The following is a 19,757-nucleotide window of genomic DNA, read 5'->3' as shown; positions in this document are numbered from 1 at the left end:
ATTTCAGATCTCACAGACCCACAACACATTGACATCCTCAGGTAATAATGGTCTTCCATCTATAACCCAAAATCTGAACAATTGCCAAACTAATGTAAAACTAAATATGGTCTTTCATACATGTACTTGATGTCACCTAATAAAAGGAGTGCTTATAAAGGTGTACCTTTAGTCCCACATGAGCTATTGAAATGGAATATATGCAAACACAGGTAAGGTATATAAGGTATAGAACCTCTTTGCTCATTACTAGTAACAATTAATACATTATAGGCACTACTCAAATAACTAATCACAGAGATAAGGTGAACTTAATGACTGATGGTGGATGTTTCAGTAACTTCAATCTTTGTAGGGAGTTATTGTTGGAATTTTGGACAAGTTATTAAGTAATATATCTTATAAAATCAGAAATTAATTTTTATAATATTTGAATTTGAAATTTATGTCTAATAGTTATATCTTTTGATAAATTATATGGAGAGATATCTCTTTTTGTGAAAAGATTTTCTACTTCAAAAATGTCTCTTTGTTTTCTATAAATAAAGTTTTCTCTAAACAAACTAGATGAATGATGAACCAACATGTAGAAACAATGTCGGAAAACTTTTGTCATCTTCATTATGTTCTAATGCTCCTTTAGTGAAATCTCCACAAGTTACTTGGTGTAGTTTCACAAAGACTTGTCATATCTTGGGAAGCAATTCGCCTTGTACCCTTCAAGTAATCTCTAGTGAGAGGGGGCAAATAATGCTTTAAGGAAAGTGTACCTAGTACACGTTTCAAGCCTCTAATCTCCATCCTTCTTCTATCCCTCTTATTTGTGTTTCCAAAGACAAATTGTCTAACAGTTATTTGCACTGGCATCACAAGTTGCTTACTTTGTATGCTATTTGAAAAAGTGAAGGAGACAAAACTGAGAATCTTTCCCATCAGTGGGAAACCTGCACAAAAGCTTCTCTATCAAGGGACACTAGTACTAGACTTTTTGTCAAAAAAGTCTCCAACTTGAGGTTTGGTCTTTTTAACTTTGGACTTTCTAGGCCAAACGTTATTACTTTTTGGAAGACAGTGTGAATGGGATCTCATTTTAATTTCAATTGGCCCCAGCTAGGGGTGGGAATCGGGCGGGTTCGGGTTCACAATTTCGGAATAGGCGGGAGAGCAAGTCACCCGATCGGGATATCGGGCGGGTTTGGACGGGTAAATATGAGCATGTGGGAGCCTGCGGCCCGACTATGCCCGAGTGCCCGTTCGGGATCTAACGGGCTCGGGTGGGTCGGGTTTCGGGTTTCTTCGATAAGAATATTATATTTTTTAATAAAATATAATATATATTAAAAAAACATAATTAAAAATATCAATAAATTAAACTAAATTTCATCCATTATATATCTAATCTTTTTTTTTTTGTTGAACTTCCATTATATATATAATCTCTACACAAAAAGTTACATCACATCCGTAATCTGTTTCGATGATCATATGTAATAAAAAAAAAAAATTAGTATCATCACATGATTCACTTCTCTGATCTATAACCATCTCATATTTAAAAAAATATATATATATTTACATTAACATCACATCTGCTTCGATCGGTGATCGTATGTAACAAAACAAAAAAATAAATTTAACATCATAAATGATTCACATCTATAAATACATCTAATCTAAGACAGAGATTTGGTTTACTAACCATTTTGCTTTAAAGAAGCCGAGAGGGAGCCGTTTCCGTCGAAATGATCCAATATCAAAACGTGATGTTGATCCTTCTATTTTAGGTCTAAACAACATAGTTTAAGTTTTAGGTTTTAATCTTTTAGGTTTTATTCTTTTAGGTTTTAGTCTATTAGGTTTTGGTCGTTTAGGTTTGAGGAAGATGGGGGTTGTGAAGTCTGTGAGGGTGAGGCCGTGAGGGAGATGAGGGAGGCAGTGACTGAAGTCGGTGAGGAGAGGAGGCAGTTTTTAGGTTTAGGTTACAGAATTGAGAGGTATTTATAGGCAAGATATTATGATCCAACGGTTGTTGATGCTCAGTCGTTGGATCATAAAGTGATTAGACATTAGAAGATTGGGTCGCGGGTACCGAGATGGGTCGTGGGTAACGGGTACCGGGATGGGTCACGGGTAACGGGTACCGAGATGGGTCACGGGTATAGTTTGGGAACGGGCGGGTTTCGGGCATGATTCGGTCGGGCGGGTTTCAGACATGATTCGGTCGGCCGGGTCGGGGTTGAATTTCGGGCAGTCTTTATGGGCCGGTACTCAGGTAAGCCCCCTACCAGAATACCGCCCGTGCCCGCCCGAAAATTCGGGCCGGGTACAACCGCGCCGGATCTAGTTCGATCTTCGGGTTGCCTCGGATCGGTTGGTTAAGGCCAGCTTTCTGATTTTCAGACTGTTTTCCCGACCCTAGCCCCAGCCCACCCTTTGGTTGCTCCAACTCGGGAGCCCCAGGGTTGACCTCGCGGTGGGGCTCCCGGGCTCCCATTTGTGTTCGACTGGAGGCACCCAAAAATTGCTCTAAAAGAACGGGGAGGAATTACTATTCACATCAGGTGTCTATTAGCACTCAGTACGGGTTGGGTGTCTACTGGGGCAAGCACCCGAACCACGTTGTCCCTTTTACTGCTCTAATCCTTTTTCCTTCTTCGACTCTTCTTTTCCTTCTTCTTTGTCTCTTCTTCTTCGTATCATCAATCACACCATCAAGGAAACAATTTTGTTTTCAAACCCATCATCATCGATATACAACGAGTCAGAGAGAGAAAAGATCTTATTTTAAGAGAGAAATAGAGTACAATCATCATGGGAATAACTTTGATAAAAAAACAACCTTGATTCTAGACAAGAATCGTGTTATTTTATTTTTGTGATTGAAGTGTTGGTGGTAGTTAAAAATAAAAAAAAAAAAAAAAAAAAAAATGAAATTTCCTCGGACGGGTCCCAAACTCAAACCAGTCTAAGACCATAGTCCGAGTCTGAGCCTTTGCTTTGACTTTTGGATGGATCGAGGGAGATACTGAAACCCCCACCTTTTCGTAATACACATTACTGAAACCCTATCTCTAATTAATAATTACTAAAACCCACACCTTTTCATAATACACTTACTAAACCCACACCTTTTCCTAAAATGTGGGGGGTTCAGTAAGTGTATTATGAAAAGGTGGGGGTTTCAGTAATGTATATTATGAATAGGTGGGGGTTCAGTAATTCACCCATGGATCAATCTATGTCTTTTCAGGGCCGTGTCTGACAATTTAGGGGCCCGGTGCGAAACTTAATCGGGACCCTTTGTATAGATGTGAGGTAAACAAAATTTACACGCGCGAAGTGATAACACAAATTTCACCTGTAAATTGTTTTAGTAAAACAATGATGAATCTAAAATCAATGAATAACAACTTTATATGATTAGTCTAACATTTTTGCTAATAAAGTTGTCCTGGATTAGTACAGGTTTTTATTCGAAATTAGGAACCACAAGAGAGAGATAGACAAATGAGATAGATTGTAAATTGAGTTAGAGAGAAAAAATAAAAATAAACAAGATTGCAAGATAGAGATTTGTGTGAAAGATATGAGATTTGGAGAGAGACCTAAGTGTATTTTATATTACGCAAATAGTACAAGAAATTATTTGAATATTAAAATTATATTTGAATTAAACCAATAACATTAAGTGGAATGGACATTTAAAATATTTCATGGTGGTATGGAGAGTTGGCCTTTTTTTTTTTGTTGAACTAGTTGGCCTTTATTAGGGAAAAAAAAAGTTGGCCTTTATTAGGGAAAAAAAATGTTGCTCTCTAAGGAGCTCGAACACATGACCTTATGTGTAAAATTTGCCAACTTACCCACTGAGCTATCCACGCTTGTTAATAATATATCTAGGGGTTATAAAATAATCCGAAATAGAACGAAACAGAAACTAATAGAAAAGTGGGCCCCTTATGGTGGGGGGCCCTGTGCGGGCGCACGGCCCGCACCCCCCACCACACGGCCCTGTGTCTTTTATACCCGGTGTTTGGGGTTAACGGGAGATGGACTAAGGTCAATCTTCTCTTGGGTGCAAGTAACAATTTGGCCGGATGCCTTTAGCAGGACACTCTCCTTTTAAACAATTGGTCCACTTATCATTAATCGTGTGATCTACGTTTCAACTAGTGATTACTACCGTTTAATATGGTCAGCTTCCTGATTTGACTGATTCACGTCAACCACCTCAGTCAAGCGACAGAAATGTTCAAACAAGACACTCGTCCATCAAATAAATCGATAGTAAGATAAATCACCTGGACCGTGATGTATGCAATCGTAAGTAGATGATGTGGAGTGGGGGAGAAAATGTTCGAAAAGAGCAGATTATCAATCAATCACTCTTATCAGTTTCGGACAAAGCAGAGCAAAGGACGTGTTCTCATCTCAACGTTACTTTCTCTCTCTCTCTATCTCTCTCCATTTTAGGGTTCTCTTTCTCTCTCTAAACACTCACTCTCTCTCTCTATCTCGATGTCGGCAATGGATTTCAAGATCATAGATCCATGAACTGAATCTCCATTTCGAAATTCAACGGCGATTTCTCGATTCCTGTAGTTTATTTATCTCAGACCAATTCTCATGGAGGTAAGCGCCGAACTTTTAATCTCTAAAATCGAACAGAAACTAAACTTCGATCATCATTTATTTCTCTGTAATTTGTATTTAGATTGTTAGCTTTGATTAGATCCATGTTGATTCAGTTTAATTCAGTTCGTCCAAGACTCAAAAGTGTGTTTTTTGTGAAACGTTTCTTCCAAAGATTGATCCTTTCGTGGTCCTGGATTTTGATTTCAACTTCTCTGATGTTTAATTTTAAATTTCGTATTTGAATTGTTCAATATTTCTGTAGAGGAGTTGACTTTACTAGTTGATCAAACTTAACTTGTGAAAGGAAATAAATTTCTTATGAAATGATGAATGCTGTAGAAAATGGTGGAGTTTGATTTATTGACCAGGAAAACTGAATTTTCTGAAAGTTGTTGGCTTTAAAAGATTGAAAATGGGAAAAATTGGCTATTTACTGATTAATTTGGGTTGGTTTTGGTAGGCTTCAGCTATGGATGAAAACACGGTATCTGAAAATCACCTGACCTCAGCTGCTGCTTTTGTTGAGGGTGGAATACAAGAAGCTTGTGATGATGCTTGTAGTATATGTCTTGAAGATTTCTGCGACAGTGATCCTTCGACTGTAAGTCGTTTATCTGTCCATGCCTTTTACATGAATTGGTTTATTTATTGTGCTATATATTTTCTAGATTTGACGAATTGGGTCATTTGGGGATGTGCTTCTAAGAAACAAATTTGTTGCAGGTGACTAGTTGCAAGCACGAATTTCATCTTCAATGCATCCTAGAATGGTATGTAAGCATATTTACTCTTACTTAGCGAGTTTCTTGGGCCCAGGGGTACTTGAGTTACTTGGACTTGGGAGTACTTGAGTTACTTGACAGCAGTAGAATATAGGAGAAACTCACCATGACACCATTCATGTCCCCTCATAGCCGAAAGCGAGTTATTAGGAACTGGGAGAAATTAGTTTAATACTTCAAATTGATTCAATTGGTTTCATTTTTTTTCCGGCTGAACTGCTTAATGCCTAAAAGAATTGATGAATCTGTTAGAGATTCAGGATGTTAAAAGAGAAGACTCCAGTTTGGTTGTTTTTTGGCTAGAATGTGGTCTTAGAAGTCTTTTTTTCCCTTCAAAGTACATGTTATAGCTACCTCACTTGGTAGGTAAGAAAAAGAAGAACCATGATAATTGATTTTAGGTTGCTTTTGTTAGGTGTCAGAGAAGCTCTCAATGTCCTATGTGTTGGCAATCAATCAGCCTGAAGGATGCTACCAGGTTCATTTGTCTTGCTTACTTGGTCTTTTTAGTTCAAATACAAGCTTCCAAATAACTATTCTAACGGGATATATTTTTCAATACAGCCAAGAATTGCTCGAGGCTGTAGAGCAAGAGAGGACAGTAAGGTCCAACCGACCACGAAATGCCACAATATTTCATCATCCCACTTTGGGTGATTTTGAATTACAACATGTAAATATCCTTTCTCATTTTGTAGCTGTAATCACTGTATTGTCGTCTTGGTGATTGTGAATTGCACCAAATAACTTCCTTTCCGTTCTTTAACCATTTTCACTTTTCATCGACATTTTGTAAATTTCTTCATCTAGTTTTCTCATGCAAGCTCGCTTTTTTATATTTTTTTAACTTTGTGTTGCAGTTGACTGGTGGTGCAAATGATGCTGAACTTGAAGAGCGGATTATCCAACACTTGGCAGCTGCTGCTGCAATGGGGAGGGCACATCATATTGCTAGAAGGGAGAGCCACAGAAATAGATCAACAGGCCAGGGTCGTCCGCATGTGTTGGTGTTATCCCCTCATCCTAACACACCTAGTCCTGGCTCTCCAGCTCATGAAGGTGGTGAAAATGAACCAGCTCTTACAATTGGATCATCCAGTCCTACTTCTCCTCTTATGGCTGTTGGAGAAGAATCCTCTTCTGGGACCACGCAGTTACATTCTTCCCAGTCTTCCAATCAGAGAGTAGATTCCGTATCTGAATCTGGTATCGATGCAGGCAATCAACGTGGTATTGCCTTTGATACTCCGTAAGTACCACAAATATTTTACCATGCAGGTCTTCTGGTAGCCGATCAATTTCTTGATTGTACCTTTTATCATAATAATAATAATTCTTGTTGTATGTTTCAATTAGTAATTCGGTCAGTCAAACTTCCCCGGGAAATCAAGATAGAGCAGGCCCATCAGACTTCCAGGCTTTCTCGGAATCTTTAAAATCTCGTTTTTCTGCTGTTTCAACAAGGTATATATTAGACTAGGAAAACCTACTCCCTTGCAGTAAATTCAGATCGATTTTTTCCAATTTGTTAGGTGTAGTTAGATGAAACTTTACTAATTCAGTAGTACTCATTGAAGGTACAAGGAGTCAATTACAAAAAGTACCAAAGGTTGGAAAGAGAGGTTGTTTGCTCGAAACACTCCCATGGCTGATCTTGGTTCAGAAGTAAGAAAAGAGGTAAATGCTGGAATAGCTAGTGTCTCACGACTCATTGAACGCCTTGATACCAGAGAAAACAATAGAAAATCCGATGCTTCAGTATCAGATAACATAGAAAGGGGTTCAGTCTCGGACACTCATGGTAGCAACATTTCGAATGAAAACAATCCTTCAGCTTCCTCAGCTGCTACTTCAGGTTCAAATTAGATGTTATCGGTACCTTAACAGTATAATGCTTCCTCGGCATTTCATCTTTCAAGGTAACCAACCCTATGTGGTATCCAATCCTTATGTTATTGAGTGGTATTTTGCATATTTCAATGTTATTGTTCATGTGAACCAACATCTCCTTTACCAGCTAGTTGTGACTTAGAAAGTGATTTTTCTTTTCAGATTCGGACCTCTGATTTTCATGGTACGGGTTGCTGGAGAAGTTATGCTCTGGATTCCTTCTATTTAGTATTTACTAGTATATATGAGAGAAGCAGGGATAAGTTTAGCCTGATTCTGAATAAAAACAAAGGGAAGACCTGATTTGGTGAGTAAAATTAAGTCCCACCTAAGTACCTGACGGGGTAAGTCGTATCGAGAGTACATCTACTGGGACCTAATCGGGCCACCAAATTAGGTTCTTTACCTGAAAAGAAAGATAAAAGATAAAAAGTTTCGATTTTAGTGTTCAATGTTACATGTAAATGTATTTTTATAGAGCAGAACTTTAGATCTTATTTAGTATACAATAAATCTTAGACTTATACTAGTAGTGTCTTCGTGGATGTGTTTGTAGTCTGTAGGGTGAACACTTCAATTCTGTGGAGATTATAAATAATTCTGATGACAGTTTGTCCAAACCCGTAAATCTTAGCATGATTAAATATAACCATTTATCGTTTGACTATAGCATGATATACAAACATTTCCTCTGTTTGGTGGTTGGCTGACTTCGGTTTTCTTGTGGGAACTTCGTAGTTTCTGGCTTGGTTGTCTACAAATTTTACCTTCTGACCATATGCTAATCTTTGAGTGAGGACTTAAATGCTATATGGCCACAAAAATAGGGCCGACGACAGGCGAACGAACATGCTGGACTTACGTTGGACAGGCCATTTTTTTCTCCACACGGCTAAATCAACGGTCGGCTTGTTGTCGGTTCTATTTTTCGGGCTAAATAGCAATTTTCTGTGTTACTAATGAGACATGATTTGGATTTGAGATTTAACTCGGATCAATATTTGGGGATTGCAATGTGGTGATGACTAAGAGGATGATGGAACTGGGGAATAAAGATCCATCTGAATTTCTTTTTTTGCAAAAGAGATCCATCTGAATCTGCCTCAGTGCCTTGTTGGCTGTTGCCATCATTATATTGACAACCATCAGTCTATGTAGTCATGCAAATAGAAACAAATTTAATCCAGGTCTGAGTTCTGAAACAATCTATCTAACTACTAGCGGAACCGAGATTTTGTTAACCAAAGTTGAACTTGGAGTTGGCCTTCATTTGACCTTGGTAATACTAGTGTTATTGGCTAGCTACAGTTGAAATGTCTCCAAATATCTGTGTTATTTGTTTGGAACATTTCAAATGTCTCGAAATATCTGTATTTTTCGTTTCAGACATTTAAAATATTATTCTCGTTTGAGACCTTTCAAATGTCTACCATGTCTCTATTATTTGTTTGAGACCTTTCAAATGTCTTTGTTATTAGTGTGAGATACAATATTACAGATGTTTCAAGACATTGTGGTGGTCATAGACATTTTTGGTAATATAATAAAAGTAAAATGATCACTTAATTTGTTCTAATCTACAACTCCTTAGGTATTTTCACGATTTACCATTGGTTGCGAGAAGGTTGCAGCTAGTTGCTGGGAGAAGGGTTGTGAAAAATAGAGAAGTTTTAAAGGCGCCTGCTATATGCGTTAAAGGCAGGGCCGGCCCAAGTATTTTGGAGGTCCCAAACGAAGTTAAAATGGGGGCCCTATGTAAGACAAGTTAGGAAAAAAAAGTAAGTTTTAATAATGTTTATAGGTGGATTTGAACACTTAACCTATTGCATGCATTCTTTTTTTTTTTTTGTTGAACTATATTGCATGCATTCTCCTTACGAAATTAAACTACAACTTCATTCTTGTTAAAAGTTTGGTAACAATATAAATATTATTTGGAAGCTGACATACAAAATATCGAATCGAGAGGGCCTTCAACAAGTTGGGGCCCACCAAAGCGGCCGCTTTGGTCACTTTGGGCCCGGCATGCCCCTGGTTATAGGCATCTCCCCAAGGCAAATTTGAGGCGGAGTTCCAAGTTTGGGAAGCAAAAAAGGTGCCTTTAATATTTACGCGGGGGGAGACTCCTTTAAAACTTTTAAAAAAGTATATTAGATTTTAATCAAACAAAATACAAATACTTACGTTTATGTTTATAACTAAACAAATTACAGAGGTTGGATTTATAACCAAATAATAATTTTATCTTTATAACTTAAAAACTTAACATTGATCTCAAGATTCTGTTTAACAAATATGTGGCTTAAGTCAAGACAGGAGAGGAACGATAGGTGCTCGAAAGTTGGAATCCCTTATAATTTCTCATATAACTTGAGAAACTTTTGGGAAGGTAAGGATATGACAAATTTTAATTCAACAAAAAAAAGGATATGACAAATTTTCATTTACAAGCATCATAAGATAAAAGTTCAACAAAAAAAAAACATCATAAGATAAAAATATTTGAATAGTTGGAATAAGTTTCACATTGTTAATTTGACCGTCTAATATGTGTTCTGAAAACGTCTTGACCCTTCAGATTTATTAATTGGTTAGGTTTTCGAAATGCAAATTAACAACCATTAAGTTCGTATCTCTAAACATCAGCTGAATTGAATATCAAATAACATTTTATATACAAAAGGTGGAATTGTACAAGTTCAATAAACAAATAAATTGAGATGTTTTTTTTAATATAATTCAAAGGTAATATAAGAGGTGGCATCCAAACAAAATCAGTTCATTCTTAAATTTCCCTTTTATTAGCAATATAAACCTAACAAATATAAAAGGATCCATCAACCATGTTTTAATTAAGTCTAATATTTTCAACAACAACAAAAAAAGTCTAATAGGAAAAATGCACCTATTATAATTGGCAAGTGGGAAACACTGTCGGTGCAATTTTTGTTTAGAATGATGATGCACTAATTGTCTCCTTTTGTCTTTCTTAAGAAAAAAAGAGTCTGAAACTCCCAATTCCCTTACTTTTCTAATAAAATAAAATAATTATGACTAATAAATTAGTTTTTAAATATAAAAAATATGATTAGAACTTTCTCTGCAAAAAGAAGATGAGTAGAGAAGGAAATCACTACTTCGTTTTTGGTATGCCCTACCATAACTTATTTATAAGAGGATATTAGGTGTGTAAATTGCATTTGGACATCTTACCTTTTAATTCCTATGTTGTTTATGTCTCTACATTAGTTTGCATTCTTGGATGAATTGATCAATTTGGAAGATCACAAACCATATAAAAAAGATTGTCAATGAGGTGTTGGTAGGTACATGTGGCCCCTCGCTCTCGTGTGACCATATTTTTAAAGGCACATAGGATTCTTAGAAAGATGTAGTATGCACTTCATCCCTTTTACCCTTATGTCACTCTAGATATTTTTTTACCGGCATCGCCTGCCTTCGAATATCTTGTATATCTTGTAGGCGTACTTGTATTTTTTACTTGAAAAGAAAATACTATGGTACTCATATAACCTTTCCTAATATGAAGAGAGCGCACAACATGTTCCCCATATTTCTCTCTTTTACGAGGGAGAGAAAACAAGTGTTTGCAGCTATACAGACCAATTTGTTTGGGTCAAGTAAGAGAAGACATGGCCTGAAAATAAAGAGTCGATTAACACCCAATGTGGTTGACCCTCATAGGTTGGGACACTTCGATCTTTAAGTGGCTCAACCAATGAAAGCCGCCGACATTATCTTTTGGTTGTGGTCGCCTCCCTTTTCTTAGCCGCTTAACGTTTTTCGTTACTTAAATGGTTATGGTTTTGTGGCCGGTATTGAAGAGAAATGTATATGGTGTCTAACATGAAATATTAGTACATGGAAAGGAATTTCATCTTAATGGAAAAAAAATAAGAAGTTTGAAGAGAAACGTGTATGACATTTTTTTTGTTGATAAATGTTTGGGATACATGATCATGTTAAGTTTGTATTAAAAGGAAAGTCTTTGTCAGTCAAAATGAAAATAAAATAAGAAAATTTTGATCGAACTTGTTTCATCTTAACGAATGGTTGAGAGCGATTTGATCACGCAAGCTACATTATTGACTAAAGACAATATTTTTGTACTCCATAGTCTCTAGAGAGATTCACCTTACTAGACGGTGGAGTTGGATATCTTAAGCGACACACTCTTAAAATTTATGGAAAAAAAGGAGTTTAAAATGAATCACAAAGTAAGTTGCAAAATTTCCACCCTCCACTAATTTGATTTCAGTCTCTAGTTATGCAGGTCAGTAAAACACTACATAAACACCTTGAGACAGACTAAATAAATCAAAATACCAAACCAAAAATGTAAGATTACGTCCACAAAATGGACTCAACAACACAAGCCCTTAAAAGTTAAAGTCTACTTCAGACCTAAATGAAATCAATAACCCATGTCATTCATGTCAATTCTTTCTCTCTCTCTCTCTCTCTCTCTCTCTCTCTCTTATGAATTTTCTCCATCCAAATCAAATTGTTGATCCATCTGTGTTTAGATTTGGATTAAACTTATGGTGTGTTTGGATGGCGGAATCATGAATCCGCGGATTCATGAGTCCTTGGGATTCATGATTCCACGGATTCATGAATCCAAGTAATATTTTTGGCTTGTTTGGCAACTAAGAATCCTATGATTTATTATTATTTGACTATTTTTAAACGTCTTTAGAAAAAATATGATTTTTGAAGAAAATAATGATTTTGAAAAAGAATAATGATTTTGTAGAAGGAAATATTTTTTTGTTCATTTTAAGTTTGAAATTTAGGTTCATTAATCCAAAATCCTAGCAAATCCTAGGGGGTAGGGTGGGATTTTGGTCCAATACAAATTTTGGAATTAGGAATCCTTAGGATTCAAGAGTCCTAGGATTCTTGGTAGCCAAACAGACCAAGGATTCTTGATTCCTACCAAATCCCACTTTTGATAGGAATCCTACTTAGGAATCCTGCAACCAAACACACTTTTATTGTGTAGATTTTTTTCTAGGGTTATATCATTTTCCATGATAAATATAAGGGTTATCTCTCAAATAGCTCTCAACTTTATGACCAGCTTCTTCCTGCCTAGCCCTTACTTTATCAAAAATACTCAGATGAATCTCTTTTTCAATTACCTTTATAACTCTGTTAACTAGTCATCATCTCTCTCTCCTCCATCTCATTGCCTCTCTCTGCCACCTCATCTTCTCGGCACTTCATCGTTTTCACCGGCAATGCTCGCGGACCAGACAATTTTCCGACCGACAACCTTCAAACATTAAAATAAAAAAAGAACATTTTTTTCCTTTCTCTCCCTATAAAAAAGAAAAAACTTTTTCCGTTTAGAGAGAGAGAGGGGAGACCATTGAAGGTCTGCAAACAGACCTTCAATGGTCTCCTCTCTCTAGATCTGCTTAGAGAGAGAGATGAGAAGATCTTTTTTTAGAGAGAGAGGAGAGAGCAAAAAAATATATTTTTTTTAATATTTGGAGGTTGTCGGCCCGACGACCTTCGCCGGTGAAGACAATGAAGTGGCGAGAAGATGAGGTGGCAGAGAGAGGCGATGAAGTGGAAAAGAGAGATGATGACTAGTTAACGGTGTTATAACGGTAACTGAATAAGGGAGTCATCTGAGTATTTTTAATAAAATAGAGAGCTAGGCATGAAACTGATCATAAAGTTGGGTTATTTGAGAAACAACCTAAATATGAATAGTGGCATTTCTTGGTTTTGTTTGGCAAGTGGTATTAGCAACACGGAAGGTACCTTCCAAAAAATAATTAGTTGGACAGTGAGACGAGACTAAACTTTACAGAGCAAGGGTCCCCCCCTCCCTTCCACTTCAATGTCAAATATCATCACCACCATTGACATCTCCACCGACACAACCCGGTGGGTGGGTATTCACTAGGAGTAGTATTCTGTGGTAGAAAATACTACTATGAAGTTTGTAATCTAACTACAGTTACTTAACCATGGTTAAAACTTTACTTTCACCTAATCCAACCTTGAGTTAACGTAACGGCGAGTACCATTCATTTTTTTTTCTGAGAAGGAAGGAGGTACGTCTCCGTCAAATGTCGCCGTTACTTGACGTTTTATATAGTAAAATGTTGCGTTTAAGAGAACAGTTATTAGACAGCAACAACTCAGCTTTCATTTTAGTAAAGTTTATAAGCCACGCGACACTTTTACACCATTCAGTCTTGGCTTGGGTCCCGCCCCCCTTACCATTTCTTCTGGCGGATTCAACTTGAGCTGAGCTCAAGTATTAACTCTTGGTGAATGAAAGCATTTGCTGCACTTTCTCCATTAGTAATTAGCACTATCACTAGAACTAAAAGATGGGCACATTAGAAATTCGACTGAATCAATCAAGTTTTTTTAGGTGAATAACATGATTTGATGATCGAATCTGACATGTCAAATTTGAAAAAAAAAAGAATCACATTCCGAAATAATATAAAACAACCATTTTTATCTCACGACGAAGGTAAAAAAGTAATAACTATACAAATGAGTCGGTTATTTGTGCATCTCTTCACACAAAAGGGTGATGTTAGTGGATTGTTGTGTGTTATGATCTACTCGAGTTGTCAACCCTCCTCTCATTTAAATGGTGTACATATTCAGACATATTGTCACGTATACATGTAGTACCATTCCAAATGAAGTATGTACATAAAACACTACTCTAACGTAAAGATACTACACTAAACATGAGGGTGAATTGAACCAACCTTAAAGGGTGCAACTAATGCTACAAATCCACCAAACTACACGACCGTGGTGTATATGCACAAATAGGTTGGTTTATGTACTATGTACACGTAGCACCACCCCGGAGTGAAATATCATAGGCGGCGGCTAAAGGCACTCGGTGAAATTGTTTTTCGCGCTGGACTTGGTGCCAACTAGGGAGGTATTGGTTTAACACCCCTCTTAAGCCCATGAGGTCGTGGACCGAGTCTAGATAGAAGCAGTTTGTCATCGTGATTTATCCCCTATAATTTAAGTTTTAAATAAAGTAAATAATGTAATAAATTTGTCGGACTTTAGGCCTCTTTCATGTTGTTGGGTTTTAGGCCTCTTTCTTGCATGGTTTAAGTTAGGCGGTTATCATGTTCATGACGTATCTATGCCTTGTAACGACTGATGTAGATCGTAGTCGAATTCTCAAAAAAGAAAACTAGGGAGACACCCAGTCGGCCCCGCCCTATATTTTTTCTCTTCTTCTTTTTTTTTTTTTTTTTTTTTATCTCTTTTCCTTCTTTGAATCATCAACAACACCTTATCATAGAAACAACCTTGTTTCCAAACCCATCATCATAGATTAACAATGAGGGGTTAGAGAGATAAAAAGATATTGTTTTAGAAAGAGAAGGAAAGCAAAACCATCATGGAAAGAACTTTGATTCCAAACTATGACTATGATAATGAGTTAGAGAAAGAAAGAACCTTGAAACCACCATTAAAAATCTCGGGAACCCTACTCTCGGACTGATCCAAGTCCAGGTCTAGTTTGAAATCTTGCCTAAGCTTTCAGAATGGTCAGTCCGAAACACAAATCAAGGGCTCTGACTGGACCAGTCTGAAACCTCTCTGACTAATCCGGATCCGAAGTCTTACTTTGGATTTCGGAGGGATCTATCCGTGCCCGACTGTCAATAGATGTTTGGGGTCAAACGAGATTGGTCTTAGTCAATCTCATCCCCGAGTATTGGGGTGCTAACAACAATATTGGGTGATTTTACCCGCTCCACTATCATATTGGAGACAAGTTGAGCCAAGCCGTAGACTTCATCGTGGAACCCACAATACAGCCTGTAAAAAACAAAACTATGGCGTCGCTAGGACTAAGATCTGTTTGCCACAAGGCAAACCATCTAATCAATCTTTCCCCACCGGAATCGACAACCCACTACCAAACCCAAATTAATATTCCCATTTCAAATCCGCCCCAACTCTTTCTACCAAACAAAACAAACACGACTCAGACCTAAAAGGGAAAAGAAACGAAAAATACCCGCCGGAAACAAAAAGATACCCAAGCAAGCCTCTATCAAACTCCTCTTCCTCTCAACTTGAAGAGATAGAGAGAGAAACTCTAACCACTGTTTATTGACTTATATTTCTTCCTTCTATTTCTTCCTTCTATTTCTTCCCTCTCTACTTATAACTTGTTCTTCTGGATTTTCTTTCTTTTCAATCGTCATGGATTCTCAGATCTATGACGTTACTAAACTTTTCTTTCTTTTTCTCTTTCTATCCGCCGGATTTTCTACTGCATTGCCGGAAAAATCATCTTTAAAGTCATCAAATTCAATCCAAATCAACTCAAATTCAGTACTGGTAGCTCTTCTTGACTCACATTATACTGAACTTTCAGAACTTGTTGAGAAAGCTTTACTTTTACAAACTCTTGAAGATGCTGTTGGTAAACATAATCTCACCATTTTTGCTCCAAGGAATGAAGCTCTTGAACGTGATCTTGATCCTGAATTTAAGAGATTTTTACTTGAACCTGGTAATCTTAGGTCTCTTCAAACTTTATTGATGTTTCATATTATTCCGAAAAGGATTGGATCGAATGAGTGGCCGGATGAGTCTTCATCTTCATCTTCATCATCAGTTCGTCATCGGACGCTTTCTCGTGAACATCTTCACTTAGCAAGTAAGGATTCCGGTAAGAAAGTCGATCTAGCAACAGTAATCCATCCAGATGTGATTATCCGTCCAGATGGAGTTATCCACGGGATCGAACGGTTATTAATTCCTAGATCTGTTCAAGAAGATTTCAATCGTCGCCGGAGTTTAAGATCTATTTCAGCTGTATTACCAGAAGGAGCACCAGTAGTTGATCCAAGAACTCACCGATTGAAAAAACCTTCTTCTCCAGCACCAGCTGGTTCACCACCAGCTTTACCTATTTATGACGCAATGGCTCCGGGACCTTCTTTAGCTCCGGCACCGGCACCAGGTCCCGGTGGTCCACGCCATCATTTCAATGGTGAAAGTCAGGTAAAGGATTTCATTCAAACTCTTCTACATTATGGTGGATACAATGAAATGGCAGATATTTTGGTAAATTTGACATCTTTAGCTACTGAAATGGGGAAATTAGTTTCAGAAGGTTATGTTATTACTGTTCTTGCTCCTAATGATGAAGCCATGGCTAAACTCACAACTGATCAATTGAGTGAGCCTGGTGCCCCTGAACAGATAATGTATTACCATATTATACCTGAATATCAAACAGAGGAAAGTATGTATAATTCTGTCAGAAGATTTGGTAAAGTTCAATATGATACTTTAAGATTACCACATAAGGTTGTTGCTCAAGAAGCTGATGGGTCAGTAAAATTTGGTAGTGGTGATGAATCTGCTTATCTGTTTGATCCTGATATTTATACGGATGGTCGGATTTCCGTTCAAGGTATTGATGGAGTATTGTTTCCTATGGAAGAATTGGTAAAAGAAGAGAAAACAAAGACGGTTCAATCGACTAAAATCGCTGTCAAACCTAGGAGAGGTAAGGGTTTCATTCAATTTTACTTATTTTAGTTTCAATTATTCGTTTGATTATTTGAATTCCTATTTATGGTCTTATTCGGTTCGATTTCAATTGTGATTTTCTGAAATGTGGTCTAGTTTGATTGATTCCCATTTGGCATCTGAAAATTCATCTGAAAAGTATTCCGGTGATAGATTATGTGGTGGGTTAGGGTTTGTGTCACGGGCATCAAGTTCCAACTAGCAACTTGTTGTCTTTTTCAGTTTTAGTTCTGTGAGTTGTCTTATTTGGCTTTTCCTTCCGTGAAACAATAGCATAGTATAGTAAAAAGTGCAGAACAACTAAGGCTTTGGTGTAGCTTCTATTCCATAATTGACTTCTAAATGTTCAATAATCTTCTTAATAGTTTATTAAACTACTAATTATACTTAAGTTCTACGTTTGGAAGTAGGTGGTAATAATCTTTTTAAGCAAGTTAAGGCATAATCTAGATATTAACTAGTACATGATTTGGTAGCTTAATTTTTTATTAGTTTAGGCAATACTGTGATGTTCATTAGTTAGAAGGGATATAATTGAACAATTAGCTAATCTAGAGGCAATTCTTTGAGTTGTTAGAGGTAAACTCGTCAATCACCAATAGTAGAAACCAATGATGTTGGATTTATCTTCTTCAGGGTGATAATCTTGTTAATCCAGCTAGTGTGAAATTTGGATATTAACTACATGACTTGGTATTTGGTAGACTGTTTCCCATTAATTTAGATAATCAATGTCTCTTTCCATTGGTTAGGTGAAACATAATGAAAAATTAGCCAATCTAGGGTTGTTTTTTGAGTTGTTTATGGTAAAAGTTAAAACTCTTCAATCACCAACAAGAGAAAATTGTGGAAGTTTCTTCTTAAAGGTAAATGCATCCATTAGTAAAATAGGAACCTCATGTAGGTAGGTCTGTTTATTATAAAAACCTCTGGTGGGTGAGATGGTTTTACTATTTCAATGTCTTAACTCCGAAAGATGTTTTACTGAGTAAAATCATATGCTGGGTCCTTGTGAATTGCTAGTTTTGAGCTTTAATCTTTTCACAAATCATTATGCTTTAGATGACTAGTCGTAAAAGCAGTTTACTAGTTGATTATACGCATAATTTTACAAAAGGGTTGTTGTGGCCTCAATAGTGAACTGCCGATTAGCAGTATTTGAATGAGTAATTTTGTCAACTACTCACAATAATATGTCTAAATTGCTTTTTAGAAAGGGTATATAAGATCTTTGTACAAAAATCTCCTAGTTAACTAGTTGAATGCTGAAGATTTTAAGTTTTATGTGGCTAGAAGTATTTGACTGCAACTATGTCTATTATACATTCATGGTAGGAAACACTCCTATATATTGCAGTTGGCCATATATTAGGTGACATTAAGAATACAGACATCTTGAATTTATATTAGATATGTCTCACTGTTATAGAACAATACTTGGTGAAAATTAATTATCTTTTGGTGGAATTAAAGACTGAAAAACAGAAAGCAGACTGAAAATAACATAAAAGTTCAGGTAGGTACCCTTGAGTAGAAATATCATCCAACTTTAGGGTACAATAGTGGAGAGAGAGAGAGAGAGAGAGAATCTACACCAAATACATTCCACTCCAAAACAGCAAATGCTTACTTGGTCCTAGTATTTGTTTATTGTTTCCAATGATTTATTTTCTATTGTCTTTTCCTTAGCTTTAATATTTGTTGTTTAATTCAATCACATTATATAGTGGACATATGCTTTACAGTTGTCATCACCATAAATTCAACTCACGTATTATTTTAGAGTAAAGACAACCAAATCCACCTTAATACTATAGTTTCTTTTATTTTTCTCTAAATAGTATTAGTGTTATAAGAATTGTTATTGAATTTTTCTAACCTGTGAGTGTGACTTTTGGTTGGTGTGGCGGTGCAGGGAAGTTGTTGGAAGTAGCATGTGGAATGTTAGGGGCATTAGGTCAGGATTCTCATTTCATCTCTTGCCAATGAAAACATTCCTCCTCTCAATCAAACTCGTCCCAAAACCCTAATTCACAGGTAAATTCCCAACCTCCTTAACATTACCATTTCTTTCTTTTACTGATTTTTACCATTGACTAATTCTGTGTTTGTATTCCTTTTTTTTGTTAATAGTAGGGCATGGGATTAGGGAGAATTGATGTACAAAACCTCAGTCCATGGTGAAGATTATATATATATATATAGATAGATTTGTTGTTGATTTCATGTTATTTTACTAAAATTGGGTTTTACAAAAGGCAATCAATGAGTCAGTAGTGGTTGTGATTGAAGATGTTTTTTGAAAGCTGACTTTTGGAGTCCCAAGAAAGAAGAAAACAACAAAAAGAAAGTGTCGGTGTTACTAGGGGCAGGCACATAAAATATTAAGTAAATAGATTTTTTTTATCTTTTTCATTTTTTTTTATATTATTTTTGAGAAATTTGTAATGGGGGCTCATGAAGGGGTGGGTGAGGTGGAGTGTAATAATTAAGATATAAATGTGGTTGAAGATGGAGGGTGGTCCATATGTCTCTCACCCTCATACTGATGGATGGTTAAAGGAAATAAAAGAAGAGAACATGGAAAATTGTGAGCAAATAAATAAAAATAAAAATTTAAATGATTCATTTGTTCTCTGGATTATTATTCTCTTACCAACTAAAACATTTTTTTTTTGTTCAACAAAAAAAAAACTAAAACATTTTTTGTGATATATAGTTTTGTCAACACTGAGTTTGCTATGGATTCAACTAGTGTTTATGGTGAAATAAACAAGGGAGGTCGCAGCTTGAGTCGTTCATATTTAGAAATGGTAAAAAAATGTGGAGATGCTTTAAGATTAACAGAATGGGAAAAAATGAATG

General features: G+C 36.5%; 2 protein-coding genes across 3 annotated transcripts; both read left to right on the top strand.

Annotated features, from left to right (window-relative positions):
- The first annotated feature begins 4,221 nt into the window (after positions 1-4,221).
- Positions 4,222-7,927, top strand: RHF2A (RING-H2 group F2A). Its single transcript, XM_086660390.1, has 9 exons — positions 4,222-4,632; positions 5,096-5,236; positions 5,359-5,405; positions 5,833-5,895; positions 5,982-6,090; positions 6,278-6,666; positions 6,774-6,881; positions 6,995-7,336; positions 7,470-7,927. The coding sequence occupies exons 1-8, from the start codon at positions 4,627-4,629 to the stop codon at positions 7,281-7,283; spliced, it is 1,152 nt and encodes a 383-aa protein (XP_086516516.1). The 5' UTR covers positions 4,222-4,626; the 3' UTR covers positions 7,284-7,336; positions 7,470-7,927.
- A 7,239-nt stretch (positions 7,928-15,166) lies between these two features.
- Positions 15,167-19,520, top strand: LOC147558638 (fasciclin-like arabinogalactan protein 17). 2 transcript variants are annotated; one of them, XM_086660389.1, is made up of 3 exons: positions 15,167-16,869; positions 18,808-18,929; positions 19,029-19,520. In XM_086660389.1, exons 1-2 carry the CDS (start codon positions 15,552-15,554, stop codon positions 18,879-18,881), a joined length of 1,392 nt encoding a protein of 463 aa, XP_086516515.1. In that variant the 5' UTR covers positions 15,167-15,551; the 3' UTR covers positions 18,882-18,929; positions 19,029-19,520. The 2 variants fall into 2 exon arrangements, with proteins under 2 accessions (XP_086516515.1, XP_086516514.1); XM_086660388.1 differs by having other exon boundaries at positions 19,026-19,520.
- The last annotated feature ends 237 nt before the right edge of the window (positions 19,521-19,757 follow it).

The sequence above is a fragment of the Eschscholzia californica genome, unplaced genomic scaffold (assembly GCF_041429995.1).
Source record: "Eschscholzia californica isolate CP2 unplaced genomic scaffold, dmEscCali1.0.p SCAF_2, whole genome shotgun sequence".
Classification (NCBI taxonomy): domain Eukaryota; kingdom Viridiplantae; phylum Streptophyta; class Magnoliopsida; order Ranunculales; family Papaveraceae; genus Eschscholzia; species Eschscholzia californica.
This window is presented reverse-complemented; position numbering and strand designations above follow the sequence as displayed.